At 43.4% G+C, this 26,705-nt stretch overlaps 1 protein-coding gene across 1 annotated transcript in view; it reads left to right on the plus strand.

The window, feature by feature from the left end:
• Positions 1-26,705, plus strand: part of LOC115144693 (unconventional myosin-IXAa-like) — a 259,989-nt gene that overhangs the window by 173,200 nt on the left and 60,084 nt on the right. The window contains 11 exon segments of the mRNA XM_065002966.1: positions 3,286-3,427; positions 6,127-6,322; positions 6,946-7,062; positions 16,570-16,645; positions 18,856-18,993; positions 19,456-19,495; positions 19,709-19,831; positions 24,391-24,471; positions 24,780-24,890; positions 25,445-25,567; positions 26,059-26,208. Of these exon segments, the coding sequence (XP_064859038.1) occupies positions 3,286-3,427; positions 6,127-6,322; positions 6,946-7,062; positions 16,570-16,645; positions 18,856-18,993; positions 19,456-19,495; positions 19,709-19,831; positions 24,391-24,471; positions 24,780-24,890; positions 25,445-25,567; positions 26,059-26,208 (1,297 nt within the window).

Genomic DNA, 26,705 nt, shown 5'->3' on the forward strand with positions numbered 1-26,705 from the left:
CTTTAACCTCCCCACGCCTACCTTTGACTCATTCCTCTCTGCCTCCTTCTTTCCACTCCTCTCCTCTTGACCTCACCCTCTCACCTTCCCCCCTACTCACAAGGCAGGAAATACGCTCGACCTCATCTTTACTAGATGCTGTTCTTCCACTAACCTCGTTGCAACTCCCTCCAAGTCTCCGACCACTACCTTGTATCCTTTTCCCTCTCGCTCTCATCCAACACTTCCCACACTGCTCTACTCGGATGGTATCGCGCCGTCCCAACCTTCGCTCTCTCTCCCCCGCTACTCTCTCTCCTCTTCCATCCTATCATCTCTTCCCTCTGCTCAAACCTTCTCCAACCTATCTCCTGATTCTGCCTCCTCAACCCTCCTCTCCTCCCTTTCTGCATCCTTTGACTCTCTATGTCCCCTATCCTCCAGGCCGGCTCGGTCCTCCCTCCCGCTCCGTGGCTCGACGACTCATTGCGAGCTCACAGAACAGGGCTCCGGGCAGCCGAGCGGAAATGGAGGAAAACTCGCCTCCCTGCGGACCTGACATCCTTTCACTCCCTCCTCTCTACATTTTCCTCTTCTCTGCTGCTAAAGCCACTTTCTACCACTCTAAATTCCAAGCATCTGCCTCTAACCCTAGGAAGCTCTTTGCAACCTTCTCCTCCCTCCTGAATCCTCCTCCCCTCCCCCTCCTCCCTCTCTGCAGATGACTTCGTCAACCATTTTGAAAAGAAGGTCGACGACATCCGATCCTCGTTTGCTAAGTCAAACGACACCGCTGGTTCTGCTCACACTGCCCTACCCTGTGCTCTGACCTCTTTCTCCCCTCTCTCTCCAGATGAAATCTCGCGTCTTGTGACGGCCGGCCGCCCTACAACCTGCCCGCTTGACCCTATCCCCTCCTCTCTTCTCCAGACCATTTCCGGAGACCTCCTCCCTTACCTCACCTCGCTCATCAACTCATCCCTGACCGCTGGCTACGTCCCTTCCGTCTTCAAGAGAGCGAGAGTTGCACCCCTTCTGAAAAAACCTACACTCGATCCCTCCGATGTCAACAACTACAGACCAGTATCCCTTCTTTCTTTTCTCTCCAAAACTCTTGAACGTGCCGTCCTTGGCCAGCTCTCCCGCTATCTCTCTCAGAATGACCTTCTTGATCCAAATCAGTCAGGTTTCAAGACTAGTCATTCAACTGAGACTGCTCTTCTCTGTATCACGGAGGCGCTCCGCACTGCTAAAGCTAACTCTCTCTCCTCTGCTCTCATCCTTCTAGACCTATCGGCTGCCTTCGATACTGTGAACCATCAGATCCTCCTCTCCACCCTCTCCGAGTTGGGCATCTCCGGCGCGGCCCACGCTTGGATTGCGTCCTACCTGACAGGTCGCTCCTACCAGGTGGCGTGGCGAGAATCCGTCTCCACACCACGTGCTCTCACCACTGGTGTCCCCCAGGGCTCTGTTCTAGGCCCTCTCCTATTCTCGCTATACACCAAGTCACTTGGCTCTGTCATAACCTCACATGGTCTCTCCTATCATTGCTATGCAGACGACACACAATTAATCTTCTCCTTTCCCCCTTCTGATGACCAGGTGGCGAATCGCATCTCTGCATGTCTGGCAGACATATCCGTGTGGATGACGGATCACCACCTCAAGCTGAACCTCGGCAAGACGGAGCTGCTCTTCCTCCCGGGAAGGACTGCCCGTTCCATGATCTCGCCATCACGGTTGACAACTCCATTGTGTCCTCCTCCCAGAGCGCTAAGAACCTTGGCGTGATCCTGGACAACACCCTGTCGTTCTCAACTAACATCAAGGCGGTGGCCCGTTCCTGTAGGTTCATGCTCTACAACATCCGCAGAGTACGACCCTGCCTCACACAGGAAGCGGCGCAGGTCCTAATCCAGGCACTTGTCATCTCCCGTCTGGATTACTGCAACTCGCTGTTGGCTGGGCTCCTGCCTGTGCCATTAAACCCCTACAACTCATCCAGAACGCCGCAGCCCGTCTGGTGTTCAACCTTCCCAAGTTCTCTCACGTCACCCCGCTCCTCCGCTCCCTCCACTGGCTTCCAGTTGAAGCTCGCATCCGCTACAAGACCATGGTGCTTGCCTACGGAGCTGTGAGGGGAACGGCACCTCAGTACCTCCAGGCTCTGATCAGGCCCTACACCCAAACAAGGGCACTGCGTTCATCCACCTCTGGCCTGCTCGCCTCCCTACCACTGAGGAAGTACAGTTCCCGCTCAGCCCAGTCAAAACTGTTCGCTGCTCTGGCCCCCCAATGGTGGAACAAACTCCCTCACGACGCCAGGACAGCGGAGTCAATCACCACCTTCCGGAGACACCTGAAACCCCACCTCTTTAAGGAATACCTAGGATAGGATAAAGTAATCCCTCTCACCCCCCCTCCCCCTGAAAAGATTTAGATGCACTACTGTTCCACTGGAGGTCATAAGGTGAATGCACCAATTTGTAAGTCGCTCTGGATAAGAGCGTCTGCTAAATGACTTAAATGTAAATGTAAATGTCTAACCTATCCACTTAGGGCTGCTAGCCACTTAGCCCTGAACACTCATCTGGATGTAGTAACAAGTGGATGGAAGAGTGTATGGACCGCTTTCCCAGAGCCACAAGGTCAGAGGGATCATTTTTCCCTCTTAAAGTCCCTCTTGCGTGATTTATTCCATCGCACAGAAGAATGTAATGCTAATGATTATGTAGCACCCCAGAACCCTCTTGAAGATTTCATCATTCATAGTTAGCTTGTAGCCTCTTTCAGATACTCTCAAGGATAGTGTTTGTTTCCAGGGGCCCTACTACCGGTTAGTCCATTTATAACGGGACAGTGAGACTAATTCTTTGACCCCCAAGGAGAACCAGGAAATGGTGGTGCGAATTCTGCATAGGGCATCTTTAAGGGAGCTTGTTTAAGTGAGTAGTGTTGCTTTAAGGGAGCTTGTAAGTGGTGTTGCTTTAAGGGAGCTTGTTATAGTGAGTGATGTTGCTTTAAGGGAGCTTGTTTTAGTGACTAGTGTTACTTCAAGTGAGCTTGTTTTAGTGAGTAGTGTTACTTTAAGGGAGCTTGTTTTAGTGAGTAGTGTTATTTTAAGGGAGCTTGTTTTAGTGAGTTGTGTTACTTTAAGGGAGCTTGTTTTAGTGAGTTGTGTCACTTTAACTGAGCTTGTTTTAGTGAGTGTTGTGATCTGGAACCATTTGGAACCAGTAGATACCCTAGTCTCCCATCCTACAGTCCTAACCCTAGTCCCCACCCTCTTCTCTGTCCCTTTAGTTTCCCCCAGGCCTCGAACCAGACCCTGCTGGACAAGTTCAAACGGCAGCATGAGGGGAACAGCTACATCGAGTTCCCCGCCGTCATGGAGCCCGCCTTCATTATCTGCCACTACGCCGGCAAAGTCAAGTACGGCATCAAGGTAAGGACTGCTGACGTGACCACGTGTCCCTGTAGATTCAGTGTGTCACAACCCATCCGCCAATCATTTGTTCACAACAGCTCTGTGTGTCAACCTTATGTCAGAGTTGTGATATTACTGACGGACACTACTGGCAAGGTTTATCCATTAATGGTTAAATCAAATCAATTTATTTAGCCCTTCTTACATCAGCTAATATCTCAAAGTGCTGTACTGAAACCCAGCCTTAAACCCCAAACAGCAAGCGATGCAGGTGTAGCAGCACGGTGGCTAGGAAAAACTCCCTAGAAAGGCCAAAACCTGGGAAGAAACCTAGAGAGGAACCAGGCTATGAGGGGTGGCCAGTCCTCTTCTGGCTGTGCCGGGTGGAGATTATAACAGAACATGGCCAAGATGTTCAAATGTTCAAATAATAATAATCACAGTAGTTGTCAAGGGTGCAACAAGTCAGCACCTCAGGAGTAAATGTCAGTTGGGTTTTCATAGCCGATCATTGAGAGTATCTTTACCACTCTTGCTGTCTCTAGAAAGTTGAAAACAGCAGGTCTGGGACAGGTAGCACGTCCGGTGAACAGGTCAGGGTTCCATAACCACAGGCAGAACAGTTGACACTGAAGCAGCAGCACGGCCAGGTGGACTGGGGACAGCAAGCCGAGTGCTCAGGTCCTGAGAGAGAGAGAGAGACAAAACACATCACGACAAGCGAGACACCACAACACTACATAAAGAGAGACCTAAGACAACAACATAGCAAGGCAGCAACACATGACAACACAACATGGTAGCAACGCAACATGACAACAACATGGTAGCAACACAACACAGAAGCAGCACAATGTGGTAGCAGCACAAAACATGGTACAAACATTATTGGGCGCAGACACCAGCACAAAGGGCAAGAAGGTAGAGACAACAATACATCACACAAAGCAGCCACAACTGTCAGTGTCCATGATTGAGTCTTTGAGTGACAAGCTTGTAGCGTGATACGCAAGAAGACTTGAGGCTGTAATTGCTGCCAAAGGTGCTTCAACAACGTACTGAGTAAGTACTGTCGTTATGGGGTGTTGTGTGTACATTGATGAGGGAAAATAACAATGTAATCAATTTTAGAATAAGGCTGTAGCATAACAAAATATTGGAAAAAGTCAAGGGGTCTGAATACTTTCCGAATGCACTGTAAGTTAAGCATCAAACATTCTGAAACAGAAACGGGCTGCCTGGACTGTAGATCCAGTGGATTAGATCTCATCACTATATTCTGCCCCTACAGGACTTCAGGGAGAAGAACACTGACCACATGTATAGTAGATCCAGTGGAATGATCTCATCACTATATTCTGCCCCTACAGGACTTCAGGGAGAAGAACACTGATCACATGTATAGTAGATCCAGTGGAATGATCTCATCACTATATTCTGCCCCTACAGGACTTCAGGGAGAAGAACACTGATCACATGTATAGTAGATCCAGTGGAATGATCTCATCACTATATTCTGCCCCTACAGGACTTCAGGGAGAAGAACACTGATCACATGTATAGTAGATCCAGTGGAATGATCTCATCACTATATTCTGCCCCTACAGGACTTCAGGGAGAAGAACACTGATCACATGTATAGTAGAACCAGTGGATTAGATCTCATCACTATATTCTGCCCCTACAGGACTTCAGGGAGAAGAACACGGACCACATGTATAGTAGATCCAGTGGAATGATCTCATCACTATATTCTGTCCCTACAGGACTTCAGGGAGAAGAACACTGATCACATGTATAGTAGATCCAGTGGAATGATCTCATCACTATATTATGCCCCTACAGGACTTCAGGGAGAAGAACACTGACCACATGTATAGTAGATCCAGTGGAATGATCTCATCACTATATTCTGCCCCTACAGGACTTCAGGGAGAAGAACACTGACCACATGTATAGTAGATCCAGTGGAATGATCTCATCACTATATTCTGCCCCTACAGGACTTCAGGGAGAAGAACACTGATCACATGTATAGTAGATCCAGTGGAATGATCTCATCACTATATTCTGCCCCTACAGGACTTCAGGGAGAAGAACACTGATCACATGTATAGTAGATCCAGTGGAATGATCTCATCACTATATTCTGCCCCTACAGGACTTCAGGGAGAAGAACACGGACCACATGTATAGTAGATCCAGTGGATTAGATCTCATCACTATATTCTGCCCCTACAGGACTTCAGGGAGAAGAACACTGACCACATGTATAGTAGATCCAGTGGATTAGATCTCATCACTATATTCTGCCCCTACAGGACTTCAGGGAGAAGAACACTGATCACATGTATAGTAGATCCAGTGGAATGATCTCATCACTATATTCTGCCCCTACAGGACTTCAGGGAGAAGAACACTGATCACATGTATAGTAGATCCAGTGGAATGATCTCATCACTATATTCTGCCCCTACAGGACTTCAGGGAGAAGAACACTGATCACATGTATAGTAGATCCAGTGGAATGATCTCATCACTATATTCTGCCCCTACAGGACTTCAGGGAGAAGAACACTGATCACATGTATAGTAGATCCAGTGGATTAGATCTCATCACTATATTCTGCCCCTACAGGACTTCAGGGAGAAGAACACTGACCACATGTATAGTAGATCCAGTGGAATGATCTCATCACTATATTCTGCCCCTACAGGACTTCAGGGAGAAGAACACTGATCACATGCGTCCGGACATCGTGGCCCTGTTGAAGAGCAGTAAGAATGCCTTCATCTGTGGCCTGATGGGCATCGACCCGGTGGCCACCTTCCGCTGGGCCGTCCTCAGAACCTATTTCAGAGCCATGGTAGCCTTCAGGGAGGCTGGGAAGAGACACGCCGACAAGAAGACTGGTGAGACCATAGACTGCTGGTGTAGCCATATACAGTACATGGGGTGGCATGGTAGCCTAGTGGTTAGAGCTAGTCCCGTATCGTTGGACTAGTAACCGAAAGGTTGCAAGTTCGAATCCCTGAGCTGACAAGGTACAAATCTGTCGTTCTACCCCTCAACAGGCAGTTAACACACTGTTCCTAGTTAAATAAAGGTAAAATAGCTATACACACAGACATGTACACGTATAAACTCACTGAAATACACACACACACTCTTGAACATACACATTAGGCTTCATCTTCTATTATTACATGGTGAGCTTCCACATTAGGCTTCATTTCCTATTATTACATGTTGAGCTTCCACATTAGCCTTCATCTCCTTCAGTTACATGACATTGTCAAACTTTTCACCAACTTAACACGTTAATTATTCCTCTCTCTTGCTCTCTTTTTCGTTCTCTCTCGCTCTCTCTCGCTCTTTCTCTCTCTTTCTCTCTCTCTCTCTCTATCTCTCTCTCTCTCTCTCCTACTCTCTCTCTCACTCTCTCTCCTTCTCTCTCTCTCTCCTTCTCTCTCTGTTTCTCTCTCTCTCTCTCTCTCTCGCTCTCTCTCTCTCTCTCTCTCTCTCTCTCTCTTAGTGAATGATGCTGCTGTACCGTGTGTTGTCAAGAGCGTGGACAGCTTCAGCTTCCTCCACCACCCTGTGCACCAGAGGAGCCTTGAGATCCTGCAGAGATGCAAAGATGAGAAATACAGTAAGAAGACTCCAAGTCCCACAATGCTCTCTGCTACTGTTGATAAAAGGATATTAGAAGGGTGAGCCGGTTAAGGATCGATTCAGACCAGGTGTTAAAATTGTACGACAAGCGACAGTTTATTTCAGAGGGAGAATATCTGGTACACGTAAATACGGCTCTTCCGTTAGTTCGTGTTGGAACAGCAGGCAGAGAGCGCGTAAACAGTCAGCACAGCCCTTATATACGTCACAGAAAGTAGGTTGACCCTAGGAAGATCGGATCTCCGGATTGGTTCAGCTGGTTGTAGTCTGTAGTCTTCCGCCATTGGCTCAGTTGTCTGTCCGTCATCGTAGGATCTTCTTCGGGCACAGTGTTCGGTTAAAAAAGGGAGATTATGTGTGTAATGTGGGAGCTATCCTGTAGGGGACCCCACAGGCTTTACTGTGAGTTGTAGCCATGTAATTAGCAGTAAGTTTAGTCACCTGCATACGAAATAGCAATTCCTTACAAATCCCTCTCTTCACGTCTCCTCAGAGACGTGACACCACCTAACTAGATCCAGACACAACACAAAAAAACAAAAACAAACAAAAAACTTCTCCCTAAGGGACTATGAAATAAGGCACGGTACTAAACAGAAATAGATATATATGTATTCCCATCATGTTCTCCATTCAATCCCACTATGTACTAAGTTGGCTTACAACCCTCATTTAACAGAGCGGAGAACAGCTCAAAATAAAAGTAAAATTATTGTCCACATTAGCCAGCTTTTCCAGCAGGAAAAGTTTCTGATACCCTCTCTTCACATCTCCTAAGAGATGTGATATAGTCCAGATACATTACTCCAAGCAAAAACGAAGACATAATCCAAAAAGGAAAAATATCCTAAACTAGGTATGTCTATCCGGAAATGGCCCACAAAGAAAAATAATTTCCCCCTCTTCCCATCCCAGATGGGACACGACATACAATGGAGAAGCTTAATCAATAAAAGCAACTGGATCCCCCTTTTTACTCCTGCTAGGGTGTCACTCAATTATCCTTTATTCCAGCAGTCATAGCATTTCATGAAAATAATAAAAGTTTATTACTAATAACAAGTTATATATGCCTTTGTTGTATGCCTTTGTTCCCCCCAAGGGTGTCACTTATCAAAAACAGGATAAAACTTTATTGTTATTGACATGTAAGATGTAGGATAAAACTTTGGTCATGGAAAACAGAGTAAAGAATTATTAGAAACCATCTGGTCCTCTCAGCTACTTCTATCCTGTACCAAGTGGGCTCCTTGCCACCCAGGGACTCCAAACCATGTGTCATCATCAGTCAGTCCCATCCTCCCCTGAAAGCATGCTTCCGTATCGGCATCGCCAACTGGAGCATCAAGCAAAGGCATATGCCTGAAGCCCTCACCACATCTGTAACAGACTTAAAACACGGTATGATGCAAGCAGCACATCACATCAATAACAAATAATACAAGAATTAGGGTCAGAAATCCAGTAACCATCCTACCAGTGCACTTACCAAACCAGGCCAAGAGAACAGACTCCTCCAACCCCGTGGACCTCATCTTAGCAGATAGTGCATCAACCCCGCCTTAGATTGTGAAGTTTAAAAACTATCATCTGGACTGGTATTAGGAATATACGTGCAACATTGTTTACCGAACATCTTGCAGACGTCCCCTGACTGGCAAGAAGCATATTCAAGGCAAGTCTATTCTGTCTGGAAACCCCAAATGTGGCCTCAAGCTGTTCAGACATACTAGTGAGTGCATCACGGGAGTAATTCACAAAACGCTGTTGGTCATAGTAGATATAATTAATCCATGCAGTCTGTCCAGCATCCACCATGGCTGGACCCATAGTAGGTAGTAAGTGCCAGAGTCCATCATTCCTACCCAAGGCCTGAAACTCATGAGGAATCCCCACTGGCACTCCCAACAGGTTAGTGTGTATGTCAACTACATCCTCTGTCCATGGAGCACTACAACATTTGTCTCCCATGGGATGGAATGTTTTCAGGTCCCCTGGTTACAGAACTCAGCAGCTGTTCAGCAACAACATCAACAATGGTCAGTGGAATTATCAAACTGGTCAGACCACACGTACCTTGCCATTCTCCTCTAAGAATGGGTCTCAGCCCTCTTTGGCTTCACTCATCCACCATACATCAGCCAGACCACTAGTTTGGTTTAGGCCTGTAACTGGCCAAGTGGAATTAATGGTTATGTTACTCCTGCAATCAGCTTCAGGCAATCTCCCATAATCAATGCCATTACCTGTACCCGTGATGCACTCGTAATTGCCCCCATATGCCTCAACACCCCAAGAGGCCCGATGAGGAGGTACTGCAGGAAACACAAGGCTCAAAGAGGAACAGAGGGTTGAATTGGGCTTAACCTGGTAAAAACTTCTCAAAATACACAACCACCCCTCTCCTTCTCCTACAGCAAATGGGTGTAGCCAGAACAGGTCTAGCATAACTTCAAATAATACAGTCCTTTCCTCTCAGGGTTTTAGCTGTGTACCTCATATAAGACAGCCACAAATTGTCCCTACTATCAAAACCAGTCTCAGTTTCTAATTGATCAATAGCCGAATAGACTCTAACATTAATTACCTGAATGGTATTTTTAACACAGTGGTGGTAGAGGAGTGTGTCCGGTTACCTCTGGTCTTGGCAGTACCCTGATAGAAAACACACCCATCATGTCTGTCCTCGTCCTTTGTAGTCCGAGGGTGTGAGTGCCTGCATCAGAGAGCTTAATAGTTTTGATGGTTAGTAGGATTTCATCACCTTTACAAAGTTCAACATTGCTCCCAGGTTTCCCCATATCATGGAAAACCTATCCACCCTTGTGGGATCCTCCATGCTATACGGATATCCTCTTCTCCAATCCTAGAACTGTCCGAAGTCGGTTACCATGTAATCTCTACTCTAACTTCTTGTCTACCCAGATCTAGGGATTCGTATGCTTATTTTGGAACAAAATACACATCACTTAGCCAGAGCCAGACACATCTTCACTTCTATGAACAAAAACAGGGGTGATAGGACAGGTAGGGTTACTTCATTCGAGAGTTGGCCCCCGCGGAATTCTGTTAATTCCAGTTCTTCTCCCGAACTCTGTTTATTGTCCGACAGTGAAAAAATGTCTTACCCTTCCGCCGTGCGATATGAATCTGGGTAGCTCTTTCAGCTAGCTGTCACCAGGGGTCTTCTATGGTCCCCAAGCCTCTGGGACTGGATTGAGTGACTTCACCTGTAGTTCACCTGTAATGCATACAATCCTGGACATACAGGCTTGGTTAACAAACAATTTCTCATATGTTTTATCTGATTATATCTTTAACTTCTATGCCCAATTGTTAGCTTACATTTTTTTTTTTTTTTTTTTTCCTATCCAATAAGCCCCATCCTATCCTAGACCACAATTTACCCATCCCCCTTTTGATACCTGACTCTGCCCAGGTATCAACCTTACCTACTCTAAATAATGACTTAGGTAAGATTAGTATATTATCTTTATGTCTGACATCATGAAGGAGCCCTTTTAGTTTTCCACATGTCCAATTCTCCCTTGGGCGTCAATCCAGTACCAATTCCCTGTCAAGTTTCTTATCTACTTAAGAACTATCTGCGCTACTTATATATTTTCTTAAATATATATTTACCAATTTAAACCTTTTCTCTCATATTTCTCAAATACCACTAAGCTTCTAACTGTTTGACTTTATCCAAAATCATGTCTATGAGTGTCAATCTCTAAAGTCCTTACATTTCCTTAATCAACCTAACAATAATCCTAAATCATCACAGATGTCCTATATACCTGTTAAATTTAATACTATATATTTTTTTTAAAACCCCCAATGGTCAAAAAAAAAAATCAAAACAAATGCTTATCATATCAAAATCCTTCCTTCAAGGACTCTCAGTATTCTATCTGACAATAACATGAATTTAATATATGTTGCAGAGTGCAGAATTCCTTGTCTACAGTGATTTATCACCCCTAAGAACTGAAATTTATTTTTCTATGTAATTCCCTGCCCTATTGGCTTAATATATATCCTATCCTAACCTCCTAACCTAAACTCCTTTATAATGAATTTACCTTAAAACTAGTACTCAATATGACCACATTCATTATACCAATGACTCTCCCCCAAGGCTGATCAGACCTTAGAAGACAGTCATGATAAGGTCCATGAGTCAACCCACCCATTTATAGTCAAGTTCTATACTACACTAGACATATTAAAGAACCCTTTATCCTTAAAATCCAAATTCACTTGTGTAATTTAAAACTCATAAAATAAAAACTCATAAAGTTCCATATTTGAGCGTGTCTCTTTAAAATACCTTTGCACCAAAACAAATAGTCCTAACAAATGTTTTATGTGTATATATTTGCAAACCTTAATGATTAATCAAAACTTCCAGGCCTTTCCAATTTGGTCGTTTATGGCCTCATTCTCCCCAATATTATAATCCCTGATATTTAATAAAAATAACGTATTTTCCTTGGCTCCTTCAACTCACATTTACATCTCAATATAACAAAACACCATCTGCGTGTTCCTCAAGGAAAAACAACTTGCCCCTGTTACGTATGTCTACGTATCAAGGGAAATGTTCAAATAACCAAATTCAACCTCGCTAGTTTACCGAAACATGTACAATGTTTTACCATAGAGGTTGCTTTTCACCAGTAATACCCTGACACCGTTCCACATAATGGAAACAGTGCTCAAATTCACTGGTGCTATTCAAACGATCAAACCAAGAATCAACAACCATCAGAATCCACCATCACGATGTTTTATGACTCAGACATCCAATCCCTCTCTCTCACGGCCCAATTACAGTCCAAATAAACGCCACAAATCAATGATACCCACCCAGCGAATCAGCTGCTAGTTTTTAGCATCTTTCCTGACGATTTACATACTCCTTTTAAAGGACACTAACCATTTTCTCTGTCACCCCCAGTCAAGACATCATTTCCGTGGCGACGGAAACCTCGCTAGTGATGTCATCAACAAGCGCTCAATCTTACTCATTTCGCAACGATTTTCAACTCATTGTAAATAATGGTTGGCCTTCTGCAACAACAGTATTTCGGGTTCGATAAACCAAACCTAATTTATCACATCTGTTGAATCCTGATTTAGAGTTTACAACATCAATCAACATCTCTCAATTCGCTAATCTTATAAAAACATTTCGATGGACACAAATCTATCGTAATTGTTCCCCGTTATTATTCAGAATTAATTTGATTTAAATTACTGTCTCGTCTTTGAATTAGCATTTTAATTACGACTCTTTTCCCAATGTATTATTCCCAACAAATCATTTAGTGAACAGACATCGCCTTGCATCAAAATCTCCGTTCTTATATTAAGTTGAATGAATTAGTCTTTCAATTTGAACCAAACAAACTATTTAAAACGTTCAGTTTATATCTTATACCAATACTAGTGACTATAACTTTCTCTGCAAAACAACCAGTTCAATTACAACCAAAGACTCAGACATATATAACTATTCTTTACACCTCAGCTGGGAACCGAACCCCGGCCTCCCACGTGGCAGGCGAGAATTCTACCACTGAACCACCAATGCTTATGGAGATTCTCCGCAAATAGACCCAATTTACAGTTATCTGTATTTGTTACTCCGGCATCTGAACAACAGAAAATAGCACTAATTTAAACGCCCAAAGTTTTCCCTTAATTAGGATTCTCATTAATCTCGCTCCCTTCGTATCTGACCCTTCTTTCTTAAATACGTGAATTTTGTTCTTTTCTGCCTCTTTCTCTCTTAACCCACATTCAATTGTTTTCAACTGGACCCCGGTTGGCAGTCCCCCTCCTAGGTAACCTGCTTGCGTCCATCTTAACTTTACTCCCTCCCAGACTTTCTTTATATCCTTCCACTGTCCCTTTCCCCCTGATCTATATTCCATTTTTTTTTCTAGGAACTCATTAAACTTCAGCTTTGGAGTATTGGGGGTCGCCATTGTGAATTTTTAATCGTGATTCAATTTAATTCAATCGGAATTTTACCAGACTACTTGAATATAATTAGAATATACTTAGTCCGTCGTTAGTTAATAACAACGATGTATTCGAGGAGACACTATTGCTCACACTCTGCCTTATCTCAGAGCTTTTCCTTGTATATTCAGTTCGAGAAAAACGATTGGGTTGGTATAGCTTTAAGTGGAGCGCGCAACCAAGGGATCTATTCGACTATATAGTCGCAATATTAAATATTATATTCAGATCTTATTTCAATTATACATCAGTCATTTTGTTCCTGATTATACATTTTACACAGAAGTTATAGATACACACAACATGGAAGTTTACATATTATACATTTTACACAGAAGTTATAGATACACACAACATGGAAGTTTACATACAACACAGAATTTTCAGATTTATTCAACAACCCTTCTTGAGTTCTCTCTCTCTCTCTCTCTGTCTCTCAAACCATCAACAATCTTAATGGAGACGATTACAACCACATTACATTTTAATATAAACCGTTACAAATACACGTCATCTCTCTGACCCCTATCAGCTTATCTTTATCATTGGACCTCTATCAGACTGGACTTCGACCGAGCAGCGGGACAACCTCGGCGCCAGGTTTAATGAATAGCAATTTGCTATTCCCTTACTGATATCTATCCCTATGGACCCCTTATCAGACTGGACTTCGACCGAGCCGCTGGACAACCTCGGCGCCAGGTTTAATGAATAGCAATTTGCTATTCCCTTACCGATATCTATCCCTATGGACCCCTTATCAGACTGGACTTCGACCGAGCCGCTGGACAACCTCGGCGCCAGGTTTAATGAATAGCAATTTGCTATTCCCTTACTGACATCTATCCCTAATCTCTATCGTGCTGATCCCTTATCAAAATTGTACACATGTCCGACCCCTTTCGGAACTACAGGCCTCAAAAGTGATCCCTCATCATTGAAAGCTATCAGACTGCGCTGACCGGGTCACGGGACAAAATTACACAATCTATCCCCTCGCTGATATCTCATCAATGATTTAATCACCCGGCCGTCGCCGGTTCGTACCACATATGTTCACTCTACTGTTCTTTGACTCGTCAGCAAATTATAAATTTACACAAGAATTCATACTTACTCGGAAATACTGATCAGAATTTAGACAGACTATACGACAATATGCAAAGTTTGATTTAACAGGTTTTGCTTACCTTGTTTATGGTGCACCTTTTAGATCAGTTTCCCGAGTTGAGCAGAATTATTGTCCTCCCCCGAATTTCTTTCACCCGTCTCTTTTTGGAACCGTCCTTCCCGTCACTCTCCTTCTCACACCCAATCAACTCACTTCGACCGGACCGTTATTCAACCATCCTCTGCTACCATGTTTTGTTGATAAAAGGATATTAGAAGGGTGAGCCGGTTAAGGATCGATTCAGACCAGGTGTTAAAATTGTACGACAAGCGACAGTTTATTTCAGAGGGAGAATATCTGGTACACGTAAATACGGCTCTTCCGTTAGTTCGTGTTGGAACAGCAGGCAGAGAGCGCGTAAACAGTCAGCACAGCCCTTATATACGTCACAGAAAGTAGGTTGACCCTAGGAAGATCGGATCTCCGGATTGGTTCAGCTGGTTGTAGTCTGTAGTCTTCCGCCATTGGCTCAGTTGTCTGTCCGTCATCGTAGGATCTTCTTCGGGCACAGTGTTCGGTTAAAAAAGGGAGATTATGTGTGTAATGTGGGAGCTATCCTGTAGGGGACCCCACAGGCTTTACTGTGAGTTGTAGCCATGTAATTAGCAGTAAGTTTAGTCACCTGCATACGAAATAGCAATTCCTTACACTACCCAGCTCTCTTTTCCTGGGCTTACAAATAAGAAAGCAAACAATTAGCTAGTTCTGAATGAACTAGTTCTCACTCGATAAAAAGCCCAACTGTGTGATATTACAGCCGTTTTTGATCATTTAACACGGGGACGGGCTACTCTAATGAGGGTGGATCTGAACTCGTCATGAGGGACCACAATTGCTCGTGGGTCTGCGTACCCAATTTTATAACTCATTTCCTGGAATTGTACACATTTTGCCATAAGGTAGAGAGAAATGTTTGCAGTTTTGAATATGATATCTGAGTGAGACTGACTAAAGTGACTATGGATAGATAATAAACAAAGTGTGGTGGAGGGGGGGGGGTCTATGCAATTAGTCTGGGTGTCCATTTGATTAGCTGTTCAGGAGTCTTATGGCGTGGGGGTAGAAGCTGTTAAGAAGCCTTCTGGACCTAGAGTTGGCGCTCCAGTACCGCTTTCCGTGTGGTAGCAGAGAGAACTTACTTGATCCAATATCTTGTTCTTACTTGATCTGATATCACCATTCAATAATGGAGTTGCATGTGTATCCTTCTCTCTCTCCTTAAATCTCTCTCTCCTTAACTCTCTCTCTCTCCTCATATCTCTCTCTCTCCTTAACTCTCTCTCTCTCCTCATATCTCTCTCTCTCCTTAACTCTCTCTCTCTCTCCTCATATCTCTCTCTCTCCTTAACTCTCTCTCTCTCCTCATATCTCTCTCTCTCCTTAACTCTCTCTCTCTCCTCATATCTCTCTCTCCTTAACTCTCTCGCTCTCCTTAACTCTCTCTCTCTCTCTCCTCATATCTCTCTCTCTCTCCTTAACTCTCTCTCTCCTTAACTCTCTCGCTCTCCTTAACTCTCTCTCCTTAACTCTCTCTCTCTCTCCTCATATCTCTCTCTCTCTCCTTAACTCTCTCTCTCCTTAACTCTCTCGCTCTCCTTAACTCTCTCTCCTTAACTCTCTCTCTCTCTCTCCTCATATCTCTCTCTCTCTCCTTAACTCTCTCTCTCCTTAACTCTCTCTCTCTCCTTAACTCTCTCTCTCTCCTCATATCTCTCTCTCTCCTTAACTCTCTCTCTCCTTAACTCTCTCTATCTCCTCATATCTCTCTCTCTCCTTAACTCTCTCCCTCTCCTCATATCTCTCTCTCTCCTTAACTCTCTCTCTCTCCTCATATCTCTCTCTCCTTAACTCTCTCTCTCCTTAACTCTCTCTCCTTAACTCTCTCTCCTTAACTCTCTCTCTCCTCATATCTCTCTCTCTCCTCAACTCTCGCTCTCCTCAACTCTCTCTCTCATGTCTCTCTGTCTCCTCAACTCTCTCTCTCTCTCCTCATGCCTCTCTCTCTCTCTCCTCATGCCTCTCTCTCTCATGTCTCTCTGTCTCCTCAACTCTCTCTCTCTCCTCATGCCTCTCTCTCTCTCCTCATGCCTCTCTCTCTCATGTCTCTCTGTCTCCTCAACCCTCTCTCTCCACATGTCTCTGTCTCCTCATGTCTCTCTCTCTCTCTCCTCATGTCTCTCTCTCTCCTAATGTCTCTCTCTCTTCATGTCTCTCTCTCTCCTCATGTCTCTCTCTCCTCAACTCTCTGTCCGTCCTCCCTTCCATCTCTGTCTTGTACAGATATCACTCGAAAGAATCCCCGGACCCCCTTGTCAGACCTCCAGGGCAGCAACACACTGATGGAAAAGCCCACCAGGTACCTATCACACTGTTTTATGGATTCTCAAAGCATACATTTACTTTTTATGGATACAAATGATCCCTATTGCTCCTTCCCTCTTCTTCTTTTTCACTCTTTCTCTCCCTCTCCCCCCTCTCTTTCTGTCACTCTTTCTCTCCCTCTCCCCCTCTCTTTCTGTCACTCTTTCTCTCCCTCTCCCCCTCTCTTTCTGTCACTCTTTCTCTCCCTCTCCCCCTCTTCTTCTTTTTCACTCTTTCTCTCCCTCTCCCCCTCTTCTTCTTTTTCACTCTTTCTCTCCCTCTCCCCCTCTCTTTCTGTCACTCTTTCTCTCCCTCTACCCCCTCTCTTTCTGTCACTCTTTCTCTCCCTCTCCCCCTCTCTTTCTGTCACTCTTTCTCTCCCTCTCCCCCTCTCTTTCTGTCACTCTTTCTCTCCCTCTCCCCCTCTCTTTCTGTCACTCTTTCTCTCCCTCTACCCCTCTCTTTCTGTCACTCTTTCTCTCCCTCCCCCCTCTCTTTCTGTCACTCTTTCTCTCCCTCTCCCCCTCTCTTTCTGTCACTCTTTCTCTCCCTCTCCCCCTCTCTTTCTGTCACTCTTTCTCTCCCTCTCCCCCTCTCTTTCTGTCACTCTTTCTCTCCCTCTACCCCTCTCTTTCTGTCACTCTTTCTCTCCCTCTCCCCCTCTCTTTCTGTCACTCTTTCTCTCCCTCTCCCTGTCACTCTCTTTCTCCCTCACTCTTTCTCTCACTCTTTCTCCCCTCTCCTCTCTTTCTGTCACTCTTTCTCTCCCTCTCCCCCTCTCTCTTTCTGTCACTCTTTCTCTCCCTCTCCCCTCTCTTTCTGTCACTCTTTCTCTCCCTCTCCCCCTCTCTTTCTGTCACTCTTTCTCTCCCTCTCCCCCTCTCTTTCTGTCACTCTTTCTCTCCCTCTCCCCCTCTCTTTCTGTCACTCTTTCTCTCCCTCTCCCCCTCTCTTTCTGTCACTCTTTCTCTCCCTCTCCCCCTCTCTTTCTGTCACTCTTTCTCTCCCTCTCCCCCTCTCTTTCTGTCACTCTTTCTCTCCCTCTCCCCCTCTCTTTTCTGTCACTCTTTCTCTCCCTCTCCCCCTCTCTTTCTGTCACTCTTTCTCTCCCTCTCCCCCTCTCTTTCTGTCACTCTTTCTCTCCCTCTCCCCCTCTCTTTCTGTCACTCTTTCTCTCCCTCTCCCCCTCTCTTTCTGTCACTCTTTCTCTCCCTCTCCCCTCTCTTTCTGTCACTCTTTCTCTCCCTCTCCCCCTCTCTTTCTGTCACTCTTTCTCTCCCTCTCCCCCTCTCTTTCTGTCACTCTTTCTCTCCCTCTCCCCCTCTCTTTCTGTCACTCTTTCTCTCCCTCTCCCCCTCTCTTTCTGTCACTCTTTCTCTCCCTCTCCCCCTCTCTTTCTGTCACTCTTTCTCTCCCTCTCCCCTCTCTTTCTGTCACTCTTTCTCTCCCTCTCCCCCTCTCTTTCTGTCACTCTTTCTCTCCCTCTCCCCCTCTCTTTCTGTCACTCTTTCTCTCCCTCTCCCCCTCTCTTTCTGTCACTCTTTCTCTCCCTCTCCCCCTCTCTTTCTGTCACTCTTTCTCTCCCTCTCCCCCTCTCTTTCTGTCACTCTTTCTCTCCCTCTCCCCCTCTCTTTCTGTCACTCTTTCTCTCCCTCTCCCCCTCTCTTTCTGTCACTCTTTCTCTCCCTCTCCCCCTCTCTTTCTGTCACTCTTTCTCTCCCTCTCCCCCTCTCTTTCTGTCACTCTTTCTCTCCCTCCCCCCTCTCTCTTTCTGTCACTCTTTCTCTCCCTCTCCCCCCCTCTCTTTCTGTCACTCTTTCTCTCCCTCTCCCCCTCTCTTTCTGTCACTCTTTCTCTCCCTCTACCCCCTCTCTTTCTGTCACTCTTTCTCTCCCTCCCCCTCTCTTTCTGTCACTCTTTCTCTCCCTCTCCCCCTCTCTTTCTGTCACTCTTTCTCTCCCTCTCCCCCTCTCTTTCTGTCACTCTTTCTCTCCCTCCCCCTCTCTTTCTGTCACTCTTTCTCTCCCTCTCCCCCTCTCTTTCTGTCACTCTTTCTCTCCCTCTCCCCCCTCTCTTTCTGTCACTCTTTCTCTCCCTCTACCCCCTCTCTTTCTGTCACTCTTTCTCTCCCTCTCCCCCCTCTCTTTCTGTCACTCTTTCTCTCCCTCTCCCCCCTCTCTTTCTGTCACTCTATCTCTCCTCTAGGGATGGTTATGGCGTGGGCTGTAATGGGCGTCGCTCCAGACAGGGTGGTCTGTCCTCCTCTGGCGCAGAGTTTGCTGACGGCATCTTCTTCAACTCTACTGGCAGCAAGCTGCTGGAGAGAGCACAGAGCATCCTCATGTGAGTATGACTACAAAGTCAAATCAAAGTGTATCGGTCGTGTACACCGTTTTTGCAGACGTTATCACTGGTGTAGGGAAATGCTGGAAAAATGCAGCAATATCTAGTACCACAATAACAATAAACACAATCTAAAAGTTCAAAAGAACAAAGACATTAAGACAGAAATATTAGAAGTCTGGGACCCAGAGTCAGAGTATGAATACATCTACACCAAGTTGGACAAAACATTAGGAACAGAGTCTGGAATATAATTACATCTACACTGAGTGGACAAAACATTAGGAACACATATACATCTAGGTGAATGGTGTGTACAGCAGTTCGAGTCTGACCAAGTGTGACCATCACCATGAACGCTCAAGCCACACTCAGAAACCATGCACAGGCAGTGGTCAATGTGTGTTCATATACAGTATGTTAATTCTGTAGTTTATCTGACAACCAATCTCTCTCCCAAAGGCGGAACAAAAACTACAAGTCCAAGCCCAGCTTACCGAAGGTAAGGTCCTGACAAAATGTGACATACGATCTAATTCTAGGAGGAAATCTCAATAGTGATGTAATGGATTACAGCACTACAGTGAATTTACAAAGCTTTATGGAGACGAGCACAGATGGACAGTAACAGTTTAGAAGAGGAATAGTTCTGTGCATTCTTTGGAATACTATACTGTCTGACCGTGTTCTTATGGCGCTTCCTGTATCTGAGCAGCACCTGTTGGACGTGAAGTCTCTGAGGTACCTGAGCAGCGTGACCCTCCACGACCGCATCACTAAGTCCCTCCTCCTCCTGCACAAGAAGAAGAAAACACCCAGCATCAGCGCCCAGTTCCAGGTTAGACGCCTCTCTCACCCTTTAGTGTCTCTGCGTCCTCATCTCTGCACAGCCCTCAAACCAACAGCCAGCATCAGCGCCCAGTTCCAGGTTAGACGCCTCTCTCACCCTTTAGTGTCTCTGCGTCCTCATCTCTGCACAGCCTTCAGCGCCCAGTGTCTCTCTCTGCACAGCCCTCAAACCAACAGCCAGCATCAGCGCCCAGTTCCAGTTAGACGCCTCCTCATCTCTGCACAGCCCTCAAACCAACAGCCAGCATCAGCGCCCAGTTCCAACACTCAGTGGCTCTGCGTCCTTCATCTCTGCACAGCCCTCAAACCAACACCCAGCATCAGCGCCCAGTTCCAACACTCAGTGGCTCTGCGTCCTTCATCTCTGCACAGCCCTCAAACCAACACCCAGCATCAGCGCCCAGTTCCAACACTCAGCTCCTACGTATCTCGAGGCACTTTGTGAAGATCTTAAGAATTATATAAATGAAAATATGTCATAGTGATGATCTCAGATCAAAAGGGCAAGAGGTTGATTTAGAATGGAACATGAGTCTACTATAATAAACAACATGTGCTTTTATACTACTTGGTTAATTCAACGTATTATGAGATGGTAATATGATGGGAAGCTAGGTAGAGCAAGGCAGTTGCAACGCCGGGATAGTGGGTTCGATTCCCGGGACCACCTGTGCGTTAAATTGTATGTACGCATGTGTGTATTGTAAGTTGTTATTATTATTATTATTATATTATTACCAGTATTATTGGTGTATTATTATTATATTATTACCAGTATTATTGTTGGTGTTATTAGTATTATTGGTGTATTTTTGTTATTATTATTATTATTGTATTATTACTATTATTGGTGTATTATTATTATATTATTACTATTATTATTATTGTAGATGTTGTTAGCATTGTTTTATTATTATATTATTACTATTATTATTATTGTAGATGTTGTTAGCATTGTTTTATTATTATATTATTACTATTATTATTATTGTAGATGTTGTTAGCATTGTTTTATTATTATATTATTACTATTATTATTATTGTAGTTGTTGTTATCGGTGTTTTATTATTATTTATTATTATTATTATTAGTTGTATTGGTTTTATAATATTATTGTTATTATTATTAGTATTGTTCTATTATTATTATTGGTATAGTTATTAGTATTGTTTTATTGCTATTGTTATTATTGTTAATATTATTAGTATTGTGTTATTATTATTATTATTGTTATTATTAATTTTGTGTTATTATTATTACTAGTATTGTTGTTTTATTATTATTAGTATTGTGGTATTATTAGTATGGTGTTATTATTAGTATTGTGGTATTATTATTAGTATTGTGGTATTATTATTAGTATTGTGGTATTATTATTATGGTGTTATTATTAGTATTGTGGTATTATTATTAGTATTGTGGTATTATTATTATTATTGTGGTATTATTATTAGTATTGTGGTATTATTATTATTATTGTGGTATTATTATTATTATTATGGTATTATTATTAGTATTGTGGTATTATTATTGTGGTATTATTATTATGGTATTATTATTAGTATTGTGGTATTATTATTATGGTATTATTATTAGTATTGTGGTATTATTATTAGTATTGTGGTATTATTATTATTATTGTGGTATTATTATTATGGTATTATTATTATTATTATGGTATTATTATTAGTATTGTTGTATTATTAGTATTGTTGTATTATTATTAGTATTGTGGTATTATTATTAGTATTGTTGTATTATTAGTATTGTTGTATTATTAGTATTGTTGTATTATTAGTATTGTTGTATTATTAGTATTGTTGTATTATTAGTATTGTTGTATTATTAGTATTGTTGTATTATTAGTATTGTTGTATTATTAGTATTGTTGTATTATTATTAGTATTGTGGTATTATTATTAGTATTGTGGTATTGTGGTATTATTATTAGTATTGTGGTATTATTATTAGTATTGTTGTATTATTAGTATTGTTGTATTATTATTAGTATTGTGGTATTATTATTGTTGTTGTTATTAGTATTGTGGTATTATTTATTAGTATTGTGGTATTATTAGTATTGTTGTTATTATTAGTATTGTGGTATTATTATTGTGGTATTATTATTAGTATTGTGGTATTATTATTAGTATTGTGGTATTATTAGTATTGTTGTATTATTAGTATTGTGGTATTATTATTAGTATTGTGGTATTATTATTATTAGTATTGTTGTATTATTAGTATTGTGGTATTATTATTAGTATTGTGGTATTATTATTAGTATTGTGGTATTATTATTAGTATTGTGGTATTGTGGTATTATTATTAGTATTGTGGTATTATTATTAGTATTGTGGTATTATTATTAGTATTGTGGTATTATTATTAGTATTGTGGTATTATTATTAGTATTGTGGTATTATTATTAGTATTGTGGTATTATTATTGTTGTTGTTATTAGTATTGTGGTATTATTTATTAGTATTGTGGTATTATTATTAGTATTGTTGTTATTATTAGTATTGTGGTATTATTATTGTGGTATTATTATTAGTATTGTGGTATTATTATTAGTATTGTGGTATTATTTATTAGTATTGTGGTATTATTATTAGTATTGTGGTATTATTATTAGTATTGTGGTATTATTATTGTTGTTGTTATTAGTATTGTGGTATTATTATTAGTATTGTGGTATTATTATTAGTATTGTTGTATTATTAGTATTGTGGTATTATTATTAGTATTGTTGTATTATTATTAGTATTGTGGTATTATTATTAGTATTGTTGTATTATTAGTATTGTGGTATTATTATTGTTGTTGTTACTATTATTGTTGTTATTATTAGTATTGTGGTATTATTATTGTTGTTGTTACTATTATTGTTGTTATTATTAGTATTGTGGTATTATTATTATTATTATTACTATTATTGTTGTTATTATTAGTATTGTTTATTTTATTTATTTTTTAATTATTATTATTTTTTTACCTTTATTTAACCAGGCAAGTCAGTTAAGAACAAATTCTTATTTTCAATGACGGCCTGGGAACAGTGGGTTAACTGCCTTGTTCAGGGGCAGAACAACAGATTTGTACCTTGTCAGCTCGGGGGTTTGAACTCGCAACCTTCCGGTTACTAGTCCAACACTCTAACCACTAGGCTACCTGCCACCTCTACACTCTAACCACTAGGCTACCTGCCACCTCTACACTCTAACCACTAGGCTACCTGCCACCTCTACACTCTAACCACTAGGCTACCTGCCACCTCTACACTCTAACCACTAGGCTACCTGCCGCCTCTACACTCTAACCACTAGGCTACCCTGCCGCCTCTACACTCTAACCACTAGGCTACCAGCCACTTCTACACTCTAACCACTAGGCTACCCTGCCGCCTCTACACTCTAACCACTAGGCTACCTGCCACCTCTACACTCTAACCACTAGGCTACCCTGCCGCCTCTACACTCTAACCACTAGGCTACCTGCCACCTCTACACTCTAACCACTAGGCTACCCTGCCGCCCTACACTCTAACCACTAGGCTACCTGCCGCCTCTACACTCTAACCACTAGGCTACCTGCCACCTCTACACTCTAACCACTAGGCTACCTGCCGCCTCTACACTCTAACCACTAGGCTACCCTGCCGCCTCTACACTCTAACCACTAGGCTACCAGCCACTTCTACACTCTAACCACTAGGCTACCCTGCCGCCTCTACACTCTAACCACTAGGCTACCTGCCACCTCTACACTCTAACCACTAGGCTACCCTGCCGCCTCTACACTCTAACCACTAGGCTACCTGCCACCTCTACACTCTAACCACTAGGCTACCCTGCCGCCCTACACTCTAACCACTAGGCTACCCTGCCGCCTCTACACTCTAACCACTAGGCTACCTGCCACCTCTACACTCTAACCACTAGGCTACCCTGCCGCCTCTACACTCTAACCACTAGGCTACCTGCCACCTCTACACTCTAACCACTAGGCTACCCTGCCACCTCTACACTCTAACCACTAGGCTACCAGCCACCTCTACACTCTAACCACTAGGCTACCTGCCACCTCTACACTCTAACCACTAGGCTACCTGCCACCTCTACACTCTAACCACTAGGCTACCAGCCACCTCTACACTCTAACCACTAGGCTACCTGCCACCTCTACACTCTAACCACTAGGCTACCAGCCACCTCTACACTCTAACCACTAGGCTACCTGCCACCTCTACACTCTAACCACTAGGCTACCTGCCACCTCTACACTCTAACCACTAGGCTACCCTGCCGCCCCGTTTTATTATTATTATTGTTGTTATTATTAGTGTCGTTTTATTATTATTATTATTGTTGTTATTATTGTTATTATTATTATTGTTGTTATTATTGTTATTATTATTATTGTTGTTGTTGTTATATTATTGTTATTATTGTTGTTATTGTTGTTATTGTTACATTACTAATGCTGTATTGTTGTTATTGTTACATTACTAATGCTGTGATGTCAATGTCTCTTGCTGTGTGAAGGCCTCTCTCAACAAGCTGATGGAGACCCTGGGTCAGTCGGAGCCCTACTTTGTCAAGTGTGTCCGCTCCAATGCAGAGAAGGTACATTCAGATAACAGCTGCTGTAGGAACAGCTGCTTCAGTTAGGTCAGATGCTAATGTCACAATGAAACTGCGTAGCCCGTTATAGCCAATTATACAATGTTTTAATCGTTCTTGGGTGTTTTAAATCTCTTTCCTTCTCTCTCTCTTATTATCTTTCTTTCTCTCACTCTTTCTCTGTTTCTCTCTCACTCTTTCTCTCTCTCTTATCTCTCTCTCACATCTCTCTCTCACTCTTTCTCCCTCTCTTTCAATCTTTCTCTCTCTGTCTCTCTCTCTGTCTCTGTCTCTCTCTCCATCTCTCTCAGCTCCCCCTGCGTTTCAATGATGCCCTTGTGCTCAGGCAGCTGAGGTACACAGGCATGCTGGAGACCGTCCGCATCCGCCAATCAGGATACGCCATCAAATACACCTTCCAGGTACACCTTCCTCACACCAACCAATCAGGATACGCCATCAAATACACCTTCCAGGTACACCTTCCTCACACCAACCAATCAGGATACGCCATCAAATACACCTTCCAGGTACACCTTCCTCACACCAACCAATCAGGATACGCCATCAAATACACCTTCCAGGTACACCTTCCTCACACCAACCAATCAGGATACACCATCAAATACACCTTCCAGGTACACCTTCCTCACATCAACCAATCAGGATACAGCATTGAAGTCACGGGCACAGATGATCAAAACAGACACACCATACTGTGTATTACTTGGTTGAATGCACTGACTGTAAGTCACTCAGGATAAGAGCTTGTGCTAAATGACTAAAATGTAACTGTAAAAATGTACTGGTCAATGGTCCTAATTCTCATCGTTCAGTCCCACTGAACTGAATGTAGATGTCGTGATGTCACATCCATGCAGTCTTATTTACAGGTTGTAAGACCCTAACTTGTATCCCTTCGAGGTCACTGTTGATTTAATGTTATTTTAGATCTCTTTTGTCTCGTCTTTTGCAGGACTTTGTGCGTCACTTTCGTGTGCTCTTACCAGACATCACTAGACCAACCAAGTCTGGCATCAGGGAGTTCTTTCGTCAAGTTCATCTAGCACCCGCTGGGTATCAAGTGGGCAACACAATGGTATTCTCTCACTCTCTCTCTCTCTCTCTCTCTCTCTCTGTGTCTCTCTCTCTCTCTCTCTCTCTCTCTCTCTCTCTCTCTGTCTCTGTCTCTGTCTCTGTCTCTCTCTGTCTCTCTCTGTCTCTGTCTCTCTCTGTCTCTCTCTCTCTCTCTCTCTCTCTCTGTCTCTCTCTCTGTCTCTGTCTCTCTCTGTCTCTGTCTCTCTCTGTCTCTGTCTCTGTCTCTCTCGCTCTCTCTCTCTCTGTCTCTCTCTCTCTGTCTCTCTCTGTCTCTCTGTCTCTCTCTGTCTCTCTCTGTCTCTCTGTCTCTGTCTCTCTCTGTCTCTCTCTCTCTCTCTCTCTCTCTCTCTCTGTCTCTCTGTCTCTGTCTCTGTCTCTGTCTCAGTCTCTCTCTCTCTCTCTCTCACGCGCATTGCAGCCTTTCTGTTCCCTGGTTGTGGGTGTGTCTAGTCACTGCCGGCTCCTCCCCCCGGGTCTCTCTCTGTACTGCAGGTGTTCCTGCGAGATGCGGAGCGTCAGCGGCTGCAGGCTCTGCTCCACAAGGAGGTGTTAGGGCGCATCGTCACGCTGCAGCGCCGCTTCCGAGCCCGGCTGGAGAGGAAACACTTCATCAACATGAGACAGGCCGCTGATGTCATCCAGGTGAGACGCTGTAGTCAGGGCACCACACCAGTCACTGTATAGAATGACATTGGGTAGAATCGATATGACAGTCAGTCTAACCGGAACATTGACTTGAATGGGAATGTCCATTCTTGTATTTCGATTTATTTTTATTTTTATTTTATTTTTATTTTTATTGGACAGTGGTCAGAACACTGAAAGGTGAGGAGAGGTGAGAGTCAGAAGGGTCGGATTCAAACCCATGCCAACTCTGGTTTATGTGTGCCAGGGTCTGCAGCACCTCTAGACCACACAGGCCGCAGTAAATCCATTTCTGTCTGTTAACACTAGAAGCGCTGAGACTATCATTTTGACGGACATATACAGTGGGGAGAACACTGCCGATTTTGCAGGTTTTCCAACTTACAAAGCATGTAGAGGTCTGTAATTTCTATCATAGGTACACAGTGAGAGACGGAATCTAAAACAAAAATCCAGAAAATCACGTTATGATTTGGCTACTTCAGCCAACTTTG

The sequence above is a fragment of the Oncorhynchus nerka genome, linkage group LG17 (assembly GCF_034236695.1).
Source record: "Oncorhynchus nerka isolate Pitt River linkage group LG17, Oner_Uvic_2.0, whole genome shotgun sequence".
Taxonomy (NCBI): domain Eukaryota; kingdom Metazoa; phylum Chordata; class Actinopteri; order Salmoniformes; family Salmonidae; genus Oncorhynchus; species Oncorhynchus nerka.